The sequence below is a fragment of the Drosophila gunungcola genome (genome assembly GCF_025200985.1).
Source record: "Drosophila gunungcola strain Sukarami chromosome 2R unlocalized genomic scaffold, Dgunungcola_SK_2 000027F, whole genome shotgun sequence".
Lineage (NCBI taxonomy): Eukaryota > Metazoa > Arthropoda > Insecta > Diptera > Drosophilidae > Drosophila > Drosophila gunungcola.
This window is the reverse complement of record NW_026453175.1, coordinates 488,903-508,951: the sequence shown is the minus strand read 5'-3', so window position 1 is coordinate 508,951 and position 20,049 is coordinate 488,903. Positions and strand designations below refer to the sequence as shown.

Here is a 20,049-nt window from a genome sequence, read left to right as displayed (position 1 = left end):
AAGTTTGAGGCTCATCTGTTTGGCAATTCAACAGAACTATTTTGGATCGTGTGTGTGGAAACAAGTTGATTTGTTTTGCTCTTGATGGTATCCTCTATCTAGATGTTGCCACATGTTCCAAAACATTGGTATATTTTACAACCCGAACCACGGTCACTCTTAAATAAAATTCAAAACAAGCTTCGACTTTGGCGTCTGTCTGGATTTCGTAAATGGGATAGACGATAAAATGGTGACCAAAGTAGAGCAGCAGTATAAGCTTTTAAACGCGGAACTGATGGAGCAGGTGCAGAAGCAGCGCCTGGAGATAGGCGAGTACAGGAAGCGAATGGTGGCGCTGGAGCGCGAGAACATGGATCTGCGGGAAGAACACGTCTTGCAGAACGATCGCCAGCGGATTCGGAACATCAGCATCGTGAGGGACCTCATGCAGCGCCTAAATGTGGAGAACGACTGCCTAGCTGAGCGGCAGGAGCTGCCAGATGTGCCGATCAGACCAAGTGGCCCGCGTCGCAGCTCCAAGGAGATTTGCAGGGACATGCGACAGACCATCAGCTTGGCCCGCACCACCAGAACCATTTCGCCCACGAGAACCAATTCGATAGACAGTATAATTTCGTCCTCCAGTCGCCGTTCCTCTACAACTGTGCATGCTGAAGTGGAGGCCACTAAGGCACCAGAAGACTGCACCAACAACAAGGTAACCCGCCATATAATTGTACAATTCCTTAGCTAACGCTTCTATATTGGGTTTGCATACAGCATAAACGTCCGCCTCGAATGCCAACGGAACTTATGTTCGACGAGGACGAATCTGACGAGGATTCCAGCGAATTAGAAAGCCCAGCGCACAAGCAATGTGACAAGAATCAGGAGGCAGAGATTGACGGCAGCCAGCAGAACGATCGTCTTTTCAGCATCATAGAGGAATGCGCCAGCGACGATGACACATCGGAAGCTTCCTCATCCAGCGAAGCCATCTATTGTGACACTACCATAGAAGGTACTCCGCCCAAGGGGAACACCCCCGCCACTCCCTGTGGGCGAGCTCTCCGCGAAATTGACACCAATGTGCTGGAAGCGGTGACATTGAGTAAGCGGAAAGAGCCGGTAAAATTCAGGCTTATCGTTCCCGGGAATGAAGAGGACTCCGTGCAAGAGCAGAGTCTGCAGCTGGCAAAATCCAGGAATACCGTTTCCGGAAATGAAGAGGACTCGGTGCAGGAGCCGAGTATACAGCTTGCAAGACTAGCTGTTCCTAGGCCCAGTCACTCGTCCGGGATCTTTCCTGATTTCAACGGATCCACGCCGCGGCGAAGCCGGTTCAATGGCATTTGCCAAGTGGCCGGCAGCACCAGCACACCTAAATCCTTTCACATCGAGGAGCTGCCTTCTAAAAAAACACGAAACAGAACTACGGCACATACCAAATCGGAACAAACTGAAACGTCCAGCACATTTTTCAGCACTAGCGGACGGCCTAATCGCAGCTGCCGGCCCACCAGTTTGGTGGAGCCCAGCCTTAGGAACAAATTGCGAAACGGAAATGTCAAAAAATAGATACCGACTACCCTTTTTACTCTTTTATTTATTCCATTATATTATTTATGTTTATTAATTAGTTTTTGAACTCATCAGACCAGCTTAATTTTTGCGTTAATAAAACCTTTGAATTTTAGCCAACTCAAGTAATGTGTCGGATCGTACCTTTAGAGGCACATTGTAACTCACCCAGCTATCGGAAGGAACATAATCATTATCATTATCCAAAGATGCCAATAAGATTTTATAAGGTTGCCTGTAAGAACAATTTTCAGTGTGAATAAAACAACTTTTGTGTTGAATGTTTGGTAATACATTTTGTTGGGCTAAGTGTAGATTCGTCTTAGATGCAAACTAGGTTTATTCGGACACATCGTTGGAAACATTTACAAAAGACTCTGGGGACCAAAGTACAAATACATTAAAATACAGTAGCAAAAGTTAATGATTTTACGTAAGCAGGCGATAATTGCACTTTGCGGGCAAGCGACATCCAATCTTCTAGACCACCTCAAACTTGCCTAGGCAGCAATTGAGATGATCGCCTGCGTGGTTGTGTGTTGGCTGCTCCGTGTTCTCCTTGATCTCGCTGATAATGTCCTGTATTTTGTTAATGATCTGCTGCGAGTTCTCGCCCTCGTTAGCTGGCTGTACGGTACTAGCGGCCGCTTCTTGTTGCTGTGACTGGCCGGGATCTTGAGGCAGCTCCACGCCCAAACTGACCACCAGCTTGTTTAGCGTCTCAATCTTTTCGCGCAGCTGCTCCCGTTCCGCTTGTAAAAGTCGCATTTGTGCGGCCTTTTCGTACTCGCGTTGTTTCAGCATGCGCCGTTGTGTTTGGTAGAGGGCAATGTACTCGCCAATTGTTTCGGTTTCGCTTTGCAGCTGCAGCACCAGGTGCTCAAGGCTGTGCTTCTCCTCCGTTAAGTCGGCAACCTGGCTGATCAGCGTGGTGAAGCGCGATTGCAAGCGTTCCACTGCTTCAGCCGTGGGAAGGGTTTTGCCTGCTGGTCCGTGGTCGTGATCGTGAGAATGTTCGTGGTCATGATCATGAGAATGATGGTGGGCATGATCATGAGCATTATCGTGAACATGATCATGAAAATGATCGTGGGAATGCTCATGAGAGCGATCGTGTTGGTGCTCATGTGCGTGATCTTGTGAATGGTCCTGTGGGTGAACGTGTGAGTGTCCAAGATGTCCATGATCCGTCGCTTCCTCAGACTCATTTACCGGGGCATCTCCACTTTCCTCCCTTTGTTTTCCTTCTTGGCTATGATAAGCCTTGGCCTAAAAATATGATAGTTATTTTTATTTTTTTAGTCTTACTCTAAGAAATATGCATACTTCTTGCTATAGCAGCTGAAATGTAATACCCACCTCATAGTGCTGCAGGCGATCTAGCTGTTGCTGCATCATTAACTGCTGACGCTGAAGTTCTACGTTTTCGTGCGAAAGACGGATCATCTCCTCGTCTTTGAACTTAAAGCGCTCCTCATTGGCGTGCAGTTTCTGCTCCATGTTGGTGTAATTCTGGCGGATCTCGCGGTTGGCAAACTCCTCTGCATCCAGACGGATGACCAGCTCGGCTTTGTCGTTCGTCAGTTGGACAAATCGTTGTTGAAGTTCGTCTAGTTGATTTTTCATTTCTATGTTCTGCGTTAGTGCGCGCGAGGCAGCCACCTTGTCCGACTCCATGGTAGCCAGCAGTTTCGTCTGATCCGGTTGCTCGGCCTGCAGGCGGCCAAGCTGCTGTTCCAACTTCAGCCAGAGCGGACTCCTTCATTTGTAGCTGGTCGTCCTGCGACTTGATCTTCAGCTGGAATTCGTGGCGCTCAAAGTCCAAGTCGGCGATGCGCTCTTTCAAGGCAGCTAGTTCTTCCTTTAAGCCATTCTAACAGGGAATAAGTTCATGCTAAAAATGGAATTCTTGGTTAACCAGGTTTAGTGTTTACCTGATCGCTGGATTCTTCCTTGGGTAACTGCTCCTGGTTGGCCTCTTTAAATTGGGCCTGTAGGCTGAGGTTTTTTTGTATGTCCCGCTCCAAGCCGCCCACATGCTCCACTAGTTGCCGTTCCCGCTCCTTTAAAGAGTTTAACTCCTCGGCCAGTTCCGCATTCCGTTCGTTGAGCTTGGCGATTTCGCCGCTCTGATGCTGCACATAATTCTGGTACTGGGCGGCTGCCTGCTCCTTGTCCTGCGTAAGTTGGCCCACCATAGCCTGGAGATCCCGGATCTGCTGCTCGTACATGTACTGGGTCTGAACCAGCGACTCAACTCGGTTGTCGGTGCTGACACTAGACTCGTCAGAGAGCTGACGCAGTTTGAGTTGGGCCATCTCCAGCTCGTTGGATTTTTGGGAGAGCTCCTGCTGCAGTTCCTCCTGACGCGAACTTCTTTGCTTGAGGTGGGCCGTCAGTTCGTTGAGGTGTGCTACGTTATCGTCGATTTGTGCCTGTGCCTGCTGCAATTGAGCCTGTAGGTGGACGAACTTCTGCCTCTGCTCCTCGCCGGTCGACTGCTGATCCTGGTAGTGCTGCTGCAGTTGTTCCAGTCGCAGCTGATTCTGGTCTTTCACGGTGCGCAGCTCCTCCAGCTCCAGTTCGCGTTCCCGGCAGGCCAAGCGAACCTTTGTGAGCTCGGCATTGAGCTGGGCCTTCTCCGCAATGATCACCTGGATGGCCTGCAGATTCGAGGTGTCAGCTAGTCCGCCATTATGTTCCGGCTCGTTTTGGGTGAAATAGGAGGCGGCTGTGGGCAGGACGAACTGTTCCTGTTGCAATGGAGCAACGGCTCCCCCTCCGTTTACATTAAGCTCGCTGTCGGAGCGCTCGGACAGGTTGCTGGCTATGCTAACTGTGGACGAGGGCGATTGCGTGGAAGAGGCCACCGGCTCCTCCGCTCCCTGCTGGCTATTGTTGTTGCTCGCCCGCTGCTGGTACTCCTTCAGCTGTGTCCACATAAGCGTGTTAAACAAAATCAATATTAGTGGGCCAATATGTGTCCACGTCACAAGAGCAAAACAAATGCGTGTGGCACTGGTTCTCGCACCTTTTTCCTCGCCGCGGCCAACTTCTGCGCCTTGGCATCCTGCGTGTCATCGGGCATGTCCTTTGGGGTCAGTGGCGGCACCTTAGCGATGCCTGGAGTCACCTGAGTTCGAAAGGCGAGCCCAAAAATTTAAACAATACAAGGCAAAAGTGGTAAATTCCAAATGTTGATAACAGGTCTGGGGAAAAGTGTGGCTGCAGGCGTTAAGTGCCAATATACTGCGTGCACGGGCACACTTGGCGGTAGAGGAGAAAGCCCAGCTTTTTTTTCTAGACAATTATAGCTAGTTTTGAACAGTTTATAATCCTAGACTGCCTTACTTCAATTATTGCTAGTTTTATTAAGCTGGCTAGAACATATTAAAATCAATTGAACTAGTTGGGTTTCCATAACGACTGAATCACTGAAATGCGGATAAAATTCGAACTATTTGATTTTTTAATAAGCAATGTTCGTATGAGCTTATATTGGACGGTAACTCCATGTTGGGACCAATGTTGCTTTCAGTCGTTTGAGAAATTTCGAAATAGCTTTCATAATATACAATATAAGCTTGAGAAAAGTTAAAACTGTTCATTTTTTTCAGTTTAAGCATTATATTTTTTAGCTTTTTAATATATTAAGTTTTATATATTTCAATAAGCAAATAATTGTACAAAATATAAATAATATAAAATACAATAATTATAGAGACGGTTTCAAATATGGTTTAAGTACTTAAACTTGGTATGCTGCTAAAGGGGAAATATTAATATACAAATTTTGAGTTTTTTATAAAAAAATACATTAGAAGCAAGCAAAAAATGTATTAAGAAAAACAAGTCATCAATCCATGAACCTGCACTTTTGGAAATTTGTCCATTCTTAAAACAAAAAAAAGTAATACCCCGCTTCATCGGCGGAATGCAAATTCATCGATGAGAGGCCCTTTCATATTTTAGTTAATGTCAGTCGGAGCCGTGCTTTAGTCGAATTTGAACGTAGCTAAGGGGAACACAGGCGATACGATGAACAACCTTATCAAGTGGTGCTGCTTTCTGTTCCTGGCACTGATCCACCGGGCGGATTCAGCAGGGTCGCAGACTAGATTTAACGTGAGCTTCTCCCAGCTGGAGTCCTGCGAGAGCTACAAGGTTCCAATAGGATACGGATACCGGAACTTCTTCATGGTCCACACCCTGAGTAACAACAACAAAAAGGCCGGGCAGCGGTTACACTTGAAGTTTTACGTTATGACCTCCATGGATGCCCACATCCTGCTCTCGGTTACGAATCACCTGCGGCCAAATGATCGCGTTTACGAGATTGGTATGTGGAATCAGAATTACTTGTAATGCTTCTGTTAGAGCTTGGGAACGAAAATTATCGAGATACATTTTCTGGAAGAAACTTATCAGCACAAAAAAATACATTTTATTTTGTAAAAAGTTTTTTAGAAAAAGATAGTCATATTGCACTGGAATGGATTTGTTAATTTTGGTACTGGTTATTTGTGTTCCATTACAAATTTCTTTAGGGATTATTTAGTTATGAATCTGATTTGAAATGGTTTTTTATATTTTTATTATTTAGGGGAGAATGAGATTAATTAAGTAAAATTAATATATGTATAAATATTTTCTGAGGCTGAACTTCTTAACTTATTTTTAAATTTTTCGTGAAATCTCGTTATAACTTAGACAATTTCTCGTAGGGCTAGAAAAGTTATAATAAATTACGCGGTACAGGATGCTGATTTACTGCCCAAAAAAAAAAACAGTTACATTCAACAGTATTCAAGCAACCCAATTAAAAATGGAACAAAAAAAAATGTTTCCCATTTACAGTAAATCTGAATTAATAACAATGAGAACGGACTTTCAAATGAAATCATTTCTTAATACCAGCTTAAAACATAGCTGCTATATCTATCAAACTTCTCTTACTATCTTTGGCACACTCTCATCTACCATGTAAGGGAAAACAATATACTTGTAATACAGAAATAAAAAGGGCTTATCCGAAACTGCGACCTTCAATGGAATCAAATTTAGTGACATTCCTGCATAATGTTTTTGTTTGATATACACATTTCGCTTGCAGTGATAGGCGCCGGCGGAAATACGTTTTCCGCTATCCGTACCGCCATGGGATTGAGGCGTGTGGCCACGAATCACGATCGTAACTTGGTATCTCTGTACGAGCCAACGCCAATTGAGATTGTCCAGACCCAGAGTGAGTCTCCTGCCCTCCGGGCTTGGGCTCTTATCTGCTTTCCACTTCACCGGCCAGTTTAATTCACAGATGGCGAGCTATTTGTTTACATACCCGGCTTCAAGGAGGAGCCCCTGCTGCAGTTCATCGATGAATCGCCGCTGACCATCAACTATATCAGTTTCAGCTCCTTTGGCACCAACACAGCGCGGTGGTTCTACGATTGCGACTTCGATGGTTATGGTAAGGATACACAGCAAAAAAAAAATGGAAATGAAATTCTGTATCAAATTTTGTGTAATACTTCGCTTATCACCTTGAAATTTTTATTGCAAACTTGCTTCCCCAGGGCAGGTAACCAGAACACATGAATGCATTAATATTTTTGATGTTTTTTTATTCATATAAGTAAATTCTGATAATAAGCAAATTTTAGGTGTCTTAAAAAATACATATTTACATATTTTATATGTGGCCGCCGGCGAGAATCAAATTATACCTCGTATTGATTTATTTAAATACAAATAAGTAAACTAAAAAAAATTATATATTTCCAAAGTTTGATCGAACTAACGATTTTTGAACATTTTTGACACTTTTCATGCAGGACTGCCAGAACAGCACTTAAATATTTATTTATATATATATATATTTGCCTTACGAAGACCATGTTAACAAGATTTCGTTTTATAGGCAAGGAAATAGATCCGGATGTGCCTAAACCAACGGTGGCTCAAAAACTTCTGAACCAAATCAATTTCCAGGCGGAGAATGCCAGCTTGCCGGCAAATCTCAGCTCCATACTGTTCCACTTCCAGATGAAGTCCATTGCCTACGAACAAACCAATTCCTTGCTCCGGACCCGCATGCACATGATGATGGTAATTAAGATTCTGATCCTCAATCCTTAAGAATATTCAAATTGAAATGTATCCTTTTAGCACTGGCAGGACACTCGCCTTAGCTGGAAGCCCGCCGAATTCGATAATCTGAAGTCCTTTGAGCACCCCGATCTGCGGATTTGGACGCCGACCATGAACGCACTGAACGGTGCGCTTGACTCCATGGGTCAGGTCCTGAGATCCTTCGAGCTGAGGGTGTTCGCCAACGGAAACATCACCCTGTATGCCCACGACCTGCAGCTGACCAGTTGGTGTGTGGACAGTGCCCGAAACTGGCCGAACGAGCGTGTGACTTGTGACATCGAGCTGGGCCTGATTGGTCAGCAGGGGCAGGGGCAGGGGAACGTGGCGCTAATCTACGATCAGCAGCAGCAGCCCATTGCGCCCAATGAGCACGTGAACACGCCGTCCGGCTGGACGTTCCAAGAGATGTCCGTGGTGCCGGTGGGCAACGATTCGGCGTGGCGGTATACCCCCAAAGGCATGCTCCAAACGGTGGCCGGCGATGTGGCCATCGAGGCCACGCTGCAGCGGAACAGGAGCTTCTACATGACCGTCTTCTATCTGCCGCTGATTGGTAATTATTTTTAAATTTTAATATGAATTTATGATCAAAATTATTTTTTAAAGAATAAGATCATTAAATTTCTTTGCAAAAAAAAAATATCATTTTTTACTTTCAGCCTGCCAGATGTTCCTGATAATGTCGTTTGTGTTGCGTTCTACCCGTAGAAGTGCCCTTATCCTCATCACCCTGCTAATAACTGCCTGGGGTCTTATGTACATGACACGTCACGCCTCTCCACACTATGTGCCGCCCCTAAGTAAGAGCAAAACTTATCATTATTGTTCGGGAAACTTAGTTAAATCCATGGTTATATTATATAATTAATTCATATTTCTATACCTCTAAAAAAAGAGTACCGAACAAACAAAAAATCTCTATATAATAATAAGATATTCGTTTGAAATCTTACCGAAATCATTTAGAAATGCGGACGGACAAACTTTGACTTATTCTCCAGATAATGGTTTTCAGTTGAGAAAGTAAATGTTTTTAAAAATGCAATTTAACTCAGTGTTAAAAATATATTAAGCAATCGCCTCTAAGTTGAAACGAAAAACGGCATAAAGACTGTTTGTCTTCTAATTATTAATCGGACATTAACTTTCCCACAGTGACGGCGTACAAGATTGTAATGATGGCCACCAGCTATTGCTACATTTTGCACATTTGTATAATTTGGCTGGAGTTGTACCCACCCAGGACGAAGGCTCCTGATTGCTTGGTTGCCGTGATAAACTCCAATATCCTGCGATGTGTTTTAGGGTTGAGATTCGCGGACGTGAGTGGCTTTTGAAATGCTGAGTTACGAGATACTAATATAAATATTGTTTTCTGCAGTCCAGCGACTATTGTGAAATTCAGGAGAAACCCTGGTCCCATCTCGCCAAGATCCTGAACAACCTGAGCTCCATTGCGGTCATCGTCACCTTCGCCATCATTAACATAACAAGTGAAATTTGAAAAATAGAATTTTTCCTTTATTTTGCCTTTGAGAGAATATTAATGGTTTCTTAAATAAATAAGAAGTGTACAAAGAGTGAAGATTTTTCGACTACAGGTTGGAAAAAGTGGGGGATAACGAAAGGAAACGTGCCTCGGCTGTTGCGACTCCTCGCAGGTCTGTGCTCCATCTACTCCATCCCCGATTTGGGATCGACCTGGAGTGATTTGGTATTGGAGCCTACTGTCTTAGTGGTAGCCATAGCCGTGGTCATCGTAGCCACCATAGCCGCCCAAGGACAAAGCAGGAGCGGCGTAGGACTTCACCAGGGCCGGAGCTGCGTAGCTGATGGCCGGGGCCGCGTAGGACTTGACCACCGTGGGAGCAGAGTAGCTGATGGCAGGCGCGGCATGGGCATAGCTGATTGCCGGAGCGGCGTACGACTTGTAAACCGGAGCAGCTGCAGCATAACTAATGGCCGGCGCAGCGTATGACTTCACAATGGGCGTGGCATGGGAAACAACCTGTTGAAAAGTAATAAAAAGATTAGCACTGTTATAATATAAAACATATAATGAACACATCCTAATTTAAACTTAAATATTCTCTAATTTTTTTACTTTTTTAATTAGCAGTGAGAAGTTTAGCCAACGGATTAGATTTGCATGTTTTACCAGAGAGCCAATCAGAACCCGAAGAGCAGCTAGAACCAGTTGGGAACTACAAGGTAGCAGAAGCTGAACTGGTTGCCTGGTGAAACATGCATGTATGTACGTGTCGTGTTGGCTAAACTTCTCACCAATCTCAAAATATTAATATCTAGATATCGTGAAAGATATATATTGTTGGATTCCAATAGGGAATGGTTGACTACAATTGAGAGGCTGTTTTTAATAGAAAGCCATAACATTGTTTTAGTTAGATCGGGATCTTACCGAGCTGAAGTGGGAGTAGCTGGTGGCAGGGGCAGCCACCTTGACAGCCACTGGAGCTGCGTAGGACTTGACCACCGTGGGCGCGGCGTAGCTGATGGCGGGAGCAGCATGGGCGTAGCTGATGGCCGGGGCAGCGTAGGACTTAATCACTGGAGCTGGTGCCGCATAGGTGATGGCAGGAGCAGCGTAGGATTTGATCACTGGCGCTGCAGCTGCGTAGGTAATGGCTGGAGCAGCATGCGCGTAGCTATAGTCCGGTGCCGAATGTCCATAGTCGAGAAGTCCAGGGGCGGCATTGGCCACAGCCAGCAAAGTGGTGAGGATCTGGTGGAGTACATGGAACAAGAAGCTAACTAAAATAACCAAAGTTTAACTGGTATATTTTATTGATTTATTTATTTCGCCAACGGAGCAATCTTTAACTGGCTACGTATTTAAGACTTAATAATTGATAGTAGAAAAATAATTGAAAAATGCAAACCTAACGGAGTATCTAGAAGAACTCGGATCCAGGCTCATGTGAGGTGGTAGGCTATTGTATAAAATTAATGCTCTACGCATAGGCTCATAAAAACCATAAAAACAGACTATTTTAGAGATACACCTTAAGAGATATACATTCATTATTCCTAAGAAAATGGATTTACTATATTTTAAGGACGAGAAGCTAAATTGTTATTTAGGGGTAACGCCTAAATGTCATTTATTTAAACCGATTTATTATTTTTAGGATATAATTTATTTGTTTTTTATCCTTTTGCTAGCAAAGAGTCTTTATCACTGTTTTAATACATATTATTACTGATTTGATCTGCTAGTCCTAGATCTGTCCTGGTGTCAGATTGAAATGTATAGAAACAAGCAAAAGTTTGTAAAGATCTAACACAGTAACTAGATTTTAATTTCAAGTAGGAAATTCCTATTTTGCGATAGTCCTGATCTGATCCTTAGCCCGACGATCCTTTCGCATCCCCTCACTTACCAGTAGCTTCATGTTTGCGCTGGATTACGAATCACTTGGCTTGGAGGGAGAACTGCAACTGTAAGTGGATTGCGTGCATTGCGTTACTTTTATACTCCTCGCCGGCAGACCACGCACTCGCACTGGTACTCGCACTCTCGAACGGACGGTGGACCGGCGCACCGGCGGACAGGGCGACACATGGACGAGCGGACAGATCTTGACTAGATTTCGATCTGAGCTTCGGACAAACAGTCAGTGAGCAGTCAACAAAGCGGGCCAAGCAGCCACCAATTTGTGAAGTATCTCGGCTGAGGTGAAACTGCAATTCTCGTGCGCTGATGACGCAACGACCTGGAGCTGAGAGCTAGGAGTTAGGAGCTCGGATCTGCGATCTCCGATCTGAAGGCAGACCACTTGCCGACTAAGGAGTCGCAGGAAAGGCGGCATTTCCACTGGGGGCACCCCCAGTGCCTCGAATTGGAAAGCGCGCGCTAATTGAATTCGCTGATTAGCTGGCCACTTTTGGACAGCACCACACCTCTCGAAAACATCCAGCCTTGCCACTAACGACTTAATTAGCCAGCGGAGAATGCCGTCTAATTGTTCTCGAAGCCATTCTCGAAAGAATTCTCGGTTTCGCTGGGAAATTCTCCCCAAATTGCATAATGACGCTTGCCAAATCGGTGAACGCCAGCCCAAACGGGCCGAATATCTAGGCGAGCTTCATATTTATCTTTTTCGTGCCTCGAATGCCGCTGCGTGCCACATTTGACCATATTGGATGGGCGATTTCAGCCGCAGCCGCAGCCACGCCGTCTCGTCTCGAGGACACTTGAGGGTGGACGGGGGATCGGATCGGCTTGATGCCCCAGCTCCCCGGTTCCAGCTCTCCATTGATCGACAAAGCGATCGGTACGATCGATCGATTGATCAGGGGTCTGCCCCTTCTCGGACTGAATTCGCCGGTTGAGCATCTGGCAACTCGTGGGATTTTTATTGCCACCATGATTAACCCCATGGGGTGGATGGGGGTTCGTAGCGATGACAAGCTGCGATGGCATTGGGTCATCAAAAAATTAATAGTGCTACAAATCTAAGAAAATATGCACTGGACTTACAACAGAAAATTTATTCGCATGGTAAATAAACATGTATAGCTCTGATTATATAGGTTTAAAGATAAAAATAAAAAGATTAATTTGTCATAATCAAAAGCGGTTTAACAAAACTTCTGTTGCCATGTGTTGTTAATCGTTTAGACAATTTAAATGAGCTTCATTTTAAAAAGAATTTTTTGAAGATAAATTATTGTAGATTGTCTGAAAAGGCTTTCATTGCGCCGCTCGAAAACCACCATGTTTTAGAAACTAACTTGGAAAACCTATTAACGTTTATGTAAATAACTCTATTCTATTTTAGTATCGGTATTGACAATGTACCCCAAATCAAGATTTTTATAAACGTAACATCTTGAAAAAATTTAATTATATGAGTCTAATTTTAAAAAGATTATAAGAATTAAAACGCAATTTACTTGATTTAATTTATTAGAAGCGCTATGCCCTGAGTCCAAATCTAGACAAATACGGAATGTTATAAGGGTATTACAAAATGATTGATTTTTAATTAATCAAATATTCTTCCAAGTTAATTATATTAATTATCAGGTAATTTCAATAGTCTAAATTTAATCGGAGATTTTAATATATGAGATTATACCTGGTAATCAAAAGACCGATATTTACGATAAGGATCGACTGTAAACCTAAGACCTATGAATACTCAGAAAAAATCTCAATGTTACACAAGTACCATTATTAAATAAACTCTCGATCTTTCCTGTCATCGAAATTCCAAATTTTCGTATACATACTTTCCAAGTGTTAAGTCACACAAATTTGCAATAATTCGTAATGTCTCTCGGATCGGCGCATGCAACTTGCAGCACTTCAGTGGAGTTTCCTCTTAAGAGCCTCGAAAACACCACAGCAACATCTCGAAAATGTTTGGCTTTTGGGGCGAAAGAGTCGGCATGAGACAGCAGAGAGAGACAGAGAGTCACCTGCGATCGGAACCCATGCATAAATCATGGCAGTGGAATGTGATTTATGTGAAATCTATTAGCAAATATTAAGTCAATAGCAGCAATTGTTGCCAGTGGTCGGCGACTGCCAAACAAGTGTTCCATGTCCAATTCGATGCGGACAGATCGTTGTGCTTATAAATAAAAGATTTCCCAGCCACTGCCCCACATTTTGGCCAGGTGGAAAGCAATTTTCCAGCCATCGATCGGGCCAAAAGGGTGGCAAGGTCAAATGCCCAATTGCCACACACTAAATGCCGATTTAAGGAACTCGTCGTTCCCCTCTTTATTTTGGCATCGATTGAGAGACGAGTCTATAGCCGCATTTGGCAATGGGGCGGTGTGCGCTCCAAAATGGGTGCAAAGTGCCGCGGATTTTGGATGACGGGCCTAATTAACCATTAGCCGCTGAATGGAGGAGAATTCGAGACGATTGCCCAATGGCGCGCAAGCGCAGAATTCTTTAATTAATTAATGCCGCCGCTTTTGACTTGCAAATGCCTAGCGGAACGGCCGAGAAAAACATTGCCGATTGGAAAAACGCTGCTTAATTAATTCAACTAGCCAGAAAAGCCAAATGAAAACCGCGTGGCATTTATGACGCTTTGCCTGAATTAATGAATGAATCGTGGTGGACATGGAAGTGGATTTGGATTTGTGAGCTGACAGACTTCGAGCCTCGCACCTGACGTGACCGGGAGTCTTTACTGTGCACAGAGCAAGTTTTCAGGAGCTTTTAGGATTAATTCAACTTTTTTTAACCGATAATGTCTTACTTTTATGGGCAAAATAAAATTTGAAATTAGATAAGGAAAATATTACCCTTTAATGAAGATTTAATCGCACTGCTTTTAAACCTTACCAAGTCCTAACTGAATATATTTTATGGTATGTATCTCGAAACCATTTTGCATTTGGCAATCCAAACCTAAACCGAACCAATGACAGTTTCCACTCCGTGAATTGCCAACGGTTTTCTCGCCTTCTTGTTTGTTTTTCGTCAACAGGATTGGTGGTAAGTGGCTTGTTTATGGGATGACTGCATCGAGGTGGTCGGTTGTGAAACGGTTATTGCCTTGGTAACAGATGGAGTGAATGTGGATTGTGGTCGTCGTAAAAGATGCACTTTCCCAATGCCTATTGGATGCTTTTGATACAATTAAATAAAATTAAAGGAACTTAAATACCAGGGGTTAAGGCCCTTATATATGAATTCTGGACAAATTATCCTAAACAAGAAAGGAAGCAATCTTTAACAAGCCGAACTTTATATACCCTTGCAGCTATTTCACAAAATAAATTTTCTTTAAAAAATTTACATTTCGAATTTATGCGTTTGTGCTTAAAAACATTGAATGACTTTCAGCCCAGTTATTGAAGCTATGATGATTTGCAGCTCAATTATTAGATAGTTATTTTATATATTTTTATTATTTCTATGGGAGCTGTATGATATAGTCGTCCAATTTTGTTGTAATTTAAGCCGTAATTCTAAAATATTTAACCATTACTATATGTCGAAGAACTAAAAAAAAAATAAAAAACAGCAAAGTTATAATTTTTTTGTATTTTTTTTCCGATTGTTCCTATGGGAGCTATATGATATAGTCGTCCGATTTTGATGAAATTTAAACCGTAATTCTGCAATATTTAACCAATACTATATCTCGAAGCACTAAAGAAAAATTAAAATAAACCAAAGTTATAATTTTTGTTGTATTTTTTTCCCGATTGTTCCTATAGGAGCTATATGATATAGTCGTCCGATTTCGATGAAATTTAAAACGTAACTCTAAAATATTTAACCATTACTATATGTCGAAGAACTAAAAAAAAAAATAAAAAACAGCAAAGTTATAATTTTTTTGTATTTTTTTCCGATTGTTCCTATGGGAGCTATATGATATAGTCGTCCGATTTTGATGAAATTTAAACCGTTATTCTGAATTATTTAACCATTACTATATGTTGAAGAACTAAAAAAAAAATTAAAAAACAGCAAAGTTATAATTTTGTTTTATTTATTTTTTCGATTGTTCCTATCGGAGCTATAGTCGTCCGATCCGGCTCGTTCCGACTTATATACTACCTGCAATAGAAAGACAACTTTTGGGAAAGTTTCATGCAGATAGCTTTAAAACTGAGAGACTAGTTTGCGTTGAAACGGACGGACAGACTGACAGACGGACAGACGGACGGACAGACGGACATGGCTAGATCGACTCGCCTAGTGATACTGATCAAGAATATATATACTTTATAGGGTCGGAAATGTCTCCTTCACTGCGTTGCAAACTTCTGACTGAAATCATAATAATCTCTATAATTATAATTGAAAATAGAGAAGTTAAAATTTTTTTTCACTTAAATTTTTAAATATTCCGATTATTCCCATGGGATCTATATAATATAGTCTTCCGATTTTAATCAAGTTTAAAGCGCTAGTCTAAACTAAAAGTATTGCTGATCACGAATATATATACTTAATAGGTTTGGAAATGTCACTGCGTTGCAAACTTATCACTGAAATTATAATATTTATTTATTTATTTTCATCTATTTCATTTTCAATTAGAATGAGCTGGTTGAAAGCTTTAATTAAGAGGTAGCTTTCTTGGTTTTTGCAGCTTAGGTATAAGCTTGGCTTAGTGTCGCCATCTGACAGACATTTTCTAAAGCTGGCGATACTAAACCACAGATGGCGTTACTCAACTACCCAATGTAAAGTAAGTGTTTACTAGGTAAAAAAAAGACGCAAATAAATATATTTTTAAACTTTACTTAACTTTTCTATCTTTATTTTTGTTGCATACCATGTCAAAATTTGGAAAGTATTTGGAATTGATTAAATAAAATATTATAAAGCACAATGAAGGAAAACTGAGATAAATTTGTTTTTTTTTGTTAAGATATATATAACATAACTCATTACACGGTCGTTCTAAAGTTCATCTCTTGTTATGCCTTTTCTTTTTTGGTAGCGTCAAACCTATTCACTTATTTTATATTTAAAATTAACATAAGCATAAACATTTAACAACTATTCTTTTAACCTTTTCTTATTTATTAAAAATTTCTCGCTCATTAATTCTACCATTCCTTCGTTTATTGATTTCCTACAGCATTTCCATAGAATATCTGCACCCCAATCAATACAAGACCCAGAGACTCGAACAAATTTAGATCAAAGTCACTGAAGTTAATGACGTATGAGCAATCCACAGCACAGCTTTGGGGTGTCGACGATTTAAAGGGGTTAAAGGGCGGTCATCGGCTTACTCTCATCGCAACACAACAGGTGAACGAGTGGGTGGGATAGGGCGTTGGATGGACTTTGCTGAGCACTGACCTTAAATCCAATTTTAAACTTGTTGTGTTGAGAAATGGCTCCCTTAGAGTGATTGATGAGGACTTTTATTAAAACAATAAGTATTATAATATTAGTTATAACTTTTAAGCCTAGATTATGAACTATTTAATTACACACTTCGTTGATTGACTGACTGCACACTGGAGATTTGTTTTTTGTGCGTTTGTCAAGTGCAGTTTGAAATTCAAGTTGCCTAATAACTTAAAACCCCAAGCAGCTTTAATGGCCATAATTCGTCTTGGCCGCAGAAGAAGTAGAACCCAAAGGCAAAAGCCAAAAGGAGTGTCGTGGTGTTGTTGCCATTGCTTTTGTTGTTATTGCTGTTGCTAGTGCTGTGTTAATGTTGTTGTTGTTGTTACAGCACTATTGACATTATTGATGGAAATTCTTTTGTGTTTTACGGAAAGAAAAACGAATGAAGAAAGTAAAACTCTCGCGAACAGTGTCGAATTTCTAATGCCCTTAGGGCACACAAGACAAAGCTAACCAGTATTTTTTGTATATTTTACTATAAATATCATTTTACTTCATTCAAAATTGGCAAGAATACAAATAATTGGTACATATTATATATTACAATTTTCAGCTCAATTGCTTGAGATATATACACTGATTCACTGACTACACATTTACCAAACACTTAGTAATATATTTTATCATTTTCTTTTGTCGTATTAAGGTTTGGTTAGACAATAACTCTGAGCTGTTTTTGAAAACTTAAGTACCTCTTTTTTTTTAATATTTAGGGTACATTCGGGTAAGAAGAAGCGACGCGCGCTGTTTACTCTTTCTTAGCAGCAAATGAAAGCCCAACGTAGAAGTCGCTTATGTGGACAGGTGCAGTGCCCAGGTAAATTCAGGTGTGTGCGTGTGTTTGCCTCCGTTTTCATTTGCCGTCCGTCTGTTTCTCGAATGCAGCCGAATACCGATAGCAGAACCAACACCAACACCAACTCCAATATCCATAACCAGGCCCAAACCCAGACCCATGGCACATCCCCCGACTTCTGGGCCCAAACGAACAGTTATGCAAATCGAGAAGAGGCGCACCTCCCTCCCCCCTCCCGCCCCATCCTTTGTTATTCTCCCACTCGAGAGGTTTACTTTTTTTGTTTTTTGTGTATTTAGCGCCTAATACCCAAGTTTATGTCGCTTAATTATAGACCTTAAGCAGCCGCCGCTAACATGCTAATCGGTAAACTCAGGGCTACCCCCCTTTTCCCATCCTGGCGGCGGGATCGAATGACCTTCTTCTGATCTGAGACGCCACTTGATGATCGAATAGGGATAAGTATGGAAATTGTAGTAGCTTGGGAGCGGAAATCCGCGATGCGAAAACTTTTGTTAGCCTTTTGGGTAATCGATAGTGCGCTTCGATCCCACATCAATCGCCGGCCCTATTTGGCCATCTATTAAGCGGATTTGGCCAATTCGGTAGCAAGCAGAATGGAACAGAATCGAACAAAGATCTGCTTTTAATAAGGCTTAAATAACCCGATTAATTTGCCATAAAAGTTTGGCCTTAATTGGCCGACGAGTGGGAGTGTTAACTAAGGAAAGTGTTTGCAAAAAGAGCACAATATGAATAGACTAAACAGAAAAAATCACTGGTAAAATGAATACAAATACTGCATATAATAATGATAAAGTTATTAATAAGGAATATTTCTACTTTGAATAGCGTGGGAGCGTCTACAAAGGAATAGGTTACAGAAAAAACACTGGTAAAATAAATAATGAGTTATAAACAAGAAATAGGTCTATATTAAATATAAAAAAAATTTGGTTTTACTTTTAAGGTTTTTCACTTGAAACGCACATTAAATTTTCAAATTCTTTAATACTTATCCGTAGAATAGTTCCTCATTAGTCCATAATTTACATGAAAAAGTTTCTAACTTTTGAGTTTTTATTCTAGGTTTCAACAATACATTTGAGTTATTGATTCCGAAATCATTTTTTTGTTTAGAAACCTGATTATTGATTGGGAATATTTTCTTTTTTCTACCAACATATTCAATTTATAAATTTTCTAAATAAATAAAAAGTTTTAATTTAAATCTTATTAAACTTATAACTTTTATTTTCAGTGCATTACCACATGAATATGATGTAAACTTTATGTAGCTGGCATTGGGAGATAAGAGTAAAACACATTTCCAGGTGCTCTTTGCCCTTTACACGAAATGTGAATGCCAAAAGAACTGCATTCAGAAGTCCACCCAACAGGTGGGTGGTTTTTCTACTGTGGGCAGTGGATGTCCTTCACTTGCCCTTTTACCTACGACATTGCATACAAATTGAGCGACTGAGTTGATTAAAGCACTTAGTCAACGACTGATTATTGAGTGCACTCATCATGCATTTAATAAAGCTAGCATATAATTCTATTAAAATTAAAAAGCATCCTTTGGAAAATTCACTGAATGGCGAACTCGTTGTTAATTACCAAGCACATTATAAGTTATAACAAAAATTAGATAATAATTCACAAACATCTGATGTATAATGTAAAACTTAAGTATATGATTTAACTAAGGAATACAAATTTTCAATATTCTTGTTCATCTTGAAGCATGTATAAGGCTGTTATAAAATTACAAAAATTGTTAAATCAAACCAAAATATAGAAATTAATTACTTAAATTTTCAAAGACATCAGGCCAACTTTTTTTCATAATGTTTGTAAGTTGTATTCTAATTTTTTTATTAAACCAGAAAAATAATGATTGTTTTGTGAACCCATTACTTTCTATTAGTTCTCTTTCACTCAATGGACCATTAAGCTCTCTCCCAATCTTTCTCTCTCCAGGCTTTTGAACACCCACAACTTTGCCAGCGAAGTAATGAGTACTGCTCCCACTTGTTGCTCTCAGAGAGTCATTATTCTTGGGAGAGCCTTTGAGTGAAAGAGAGCAATGGACAGAGAGCGTTGCACAGTGGAACAGACAGACGCAGAAATTCAATAGTATTATAATACTTATAACTTTAATATACTTTTAAAATTGCTTTAAATTTTAATTTGGATAAAAACATACATTTATTCCTCTTTTGTATTAAATCAATTTTAAGCTTCAGTAAGGCGGTGAAGTTTAGAACAGGGGTGCTCACGCTAATGATTCTGCGGCTGCTGGCACTTCGGAAAGGTTAAGAAGAAGACAAAAACAGCATTTTTCACAAGCCATGTAGACTTTTCTTTGTGTCGATATCCTCTTTTAATAATTTCGAGTAAGCCAATAATCATAACAGTCATGTGATTTTCATTATTTGTGTTGAGCTAAAATAATATATACGTTAAATGTACTTCCTTTTTTAAATTCGTTTTAAAATATATTTGTTCTTTTTTCCAATATTATGCTTCTATATAGTAATTCGACCCACTGTAACTCTCTGTAAAGGTTGGGGCCTACCGTATAGGAGCCGTCCCACTGTGCGTTGGGGAGAGAACGGGAGACCCCAACTATTTAAACCACATCGCAACGAAACTCGCGCTCAATCTT

General features: G+C 41.0%; 4 protein-coding genes across 4 annotated transcripts; 2 read left to right on the top strand and 2 right to left on the bottom strand.

Moving 5' to 3' along the window:
• The first annotated feature begins 27 nt into the window (after nucleotides 1-27).
• Nucleotides 28-1,853, top strand: LOC128256638 (shugoshin). Its single transcript, XM_052987130.1, has 3 exons — nucleotides 28-700; nucleotides 763-1,703; nucleotides 1,736-1,853. Exons 1-2 carry the CDS (start codon nucleotides 230-232, stop codon nucleotides 1,558-1,560), a joined length of 1,269 nt encoding a protein of 422 aa, XP_052843090.1. The 5' UTR covers nucleotides 28-229; the 3' UTR covers nucleotides 1,561-1,703; nucleotides 1,736-1,853.
• LOC128256637 (golgin subfamily A member 2) lies at nucleotides 1,847-4,795 on the bottom strand. The gene is given in 5 exon segments (XM_052987129.1): nucleotides 1,847-2,832; nucleotides 2,923-3,303; nucleotides 3,305-3,436; nucleotides 3,498-4,493; nucleotides 4,595-4,795. Coding segments are annotated over 5 exon segments (2,355 nt in total). The 5' UTR covers nucleotides 4,652-4,795; the 3' UTR covers nucleotides 1,847-2,043.
• A 736-nt stretch (nucleotides 4,796-5,531) lies between these two features.
• On the top strand, nucleotides 5,532-9,293 carry LOC128256655 (neuronal acetylcholine receptor subunit alpha-4). Its single transcript, XM_052987152.1, has 8 exons — nucleotides 5,532-5,902; nucleotides 6,677-6,808; nucleotides 6,878-7,030; nucleotides 7,481-7,668; nucleotides 7,729-8,266; nucleotides 8,373-8,513; nucleotides 8,869-9,035; nucleotides 9,095-9,293. The coding sequence occupies exons 1-8, from the start codon at nucleotides 5,602-5,604 to the stop codon at nucleotides 9,215-9,217; spliced, it is 1,743 nt and encodes a 580-aa protein (XP_052843112.1). The 5' UTR covers nucleotides 5,532-5,601; the 3' UTR covers nucleotides 9,218-9,293.
• On the bottom strand, nucleotides 9,212-11,265 carry LOC128256656 (cuticle protein 16.5). The gene is made up of 3 exons (XM_052987153.1): nucleotides 11,115-11,265; nucleotides 10,133-10,456; nucleotides 9,212-9,721 (listed from the first exon to the last, which is right to left on the bottom strand). Exons 1-3 carry the CDS (start codon nucleotides 11,124-11,126, stop codon nucleotides 9,446-9,448), a joined length of 612 nt encoding a protein of 203 aa, XP_052843113.1. The 5' UTR covers nucleotides 11,127-11,265; the 3' UTR covers nucleotides 9,212-9,445.
• Nucleotides 11,266-20,049: the final 8,784 nt, after the last annotated feature.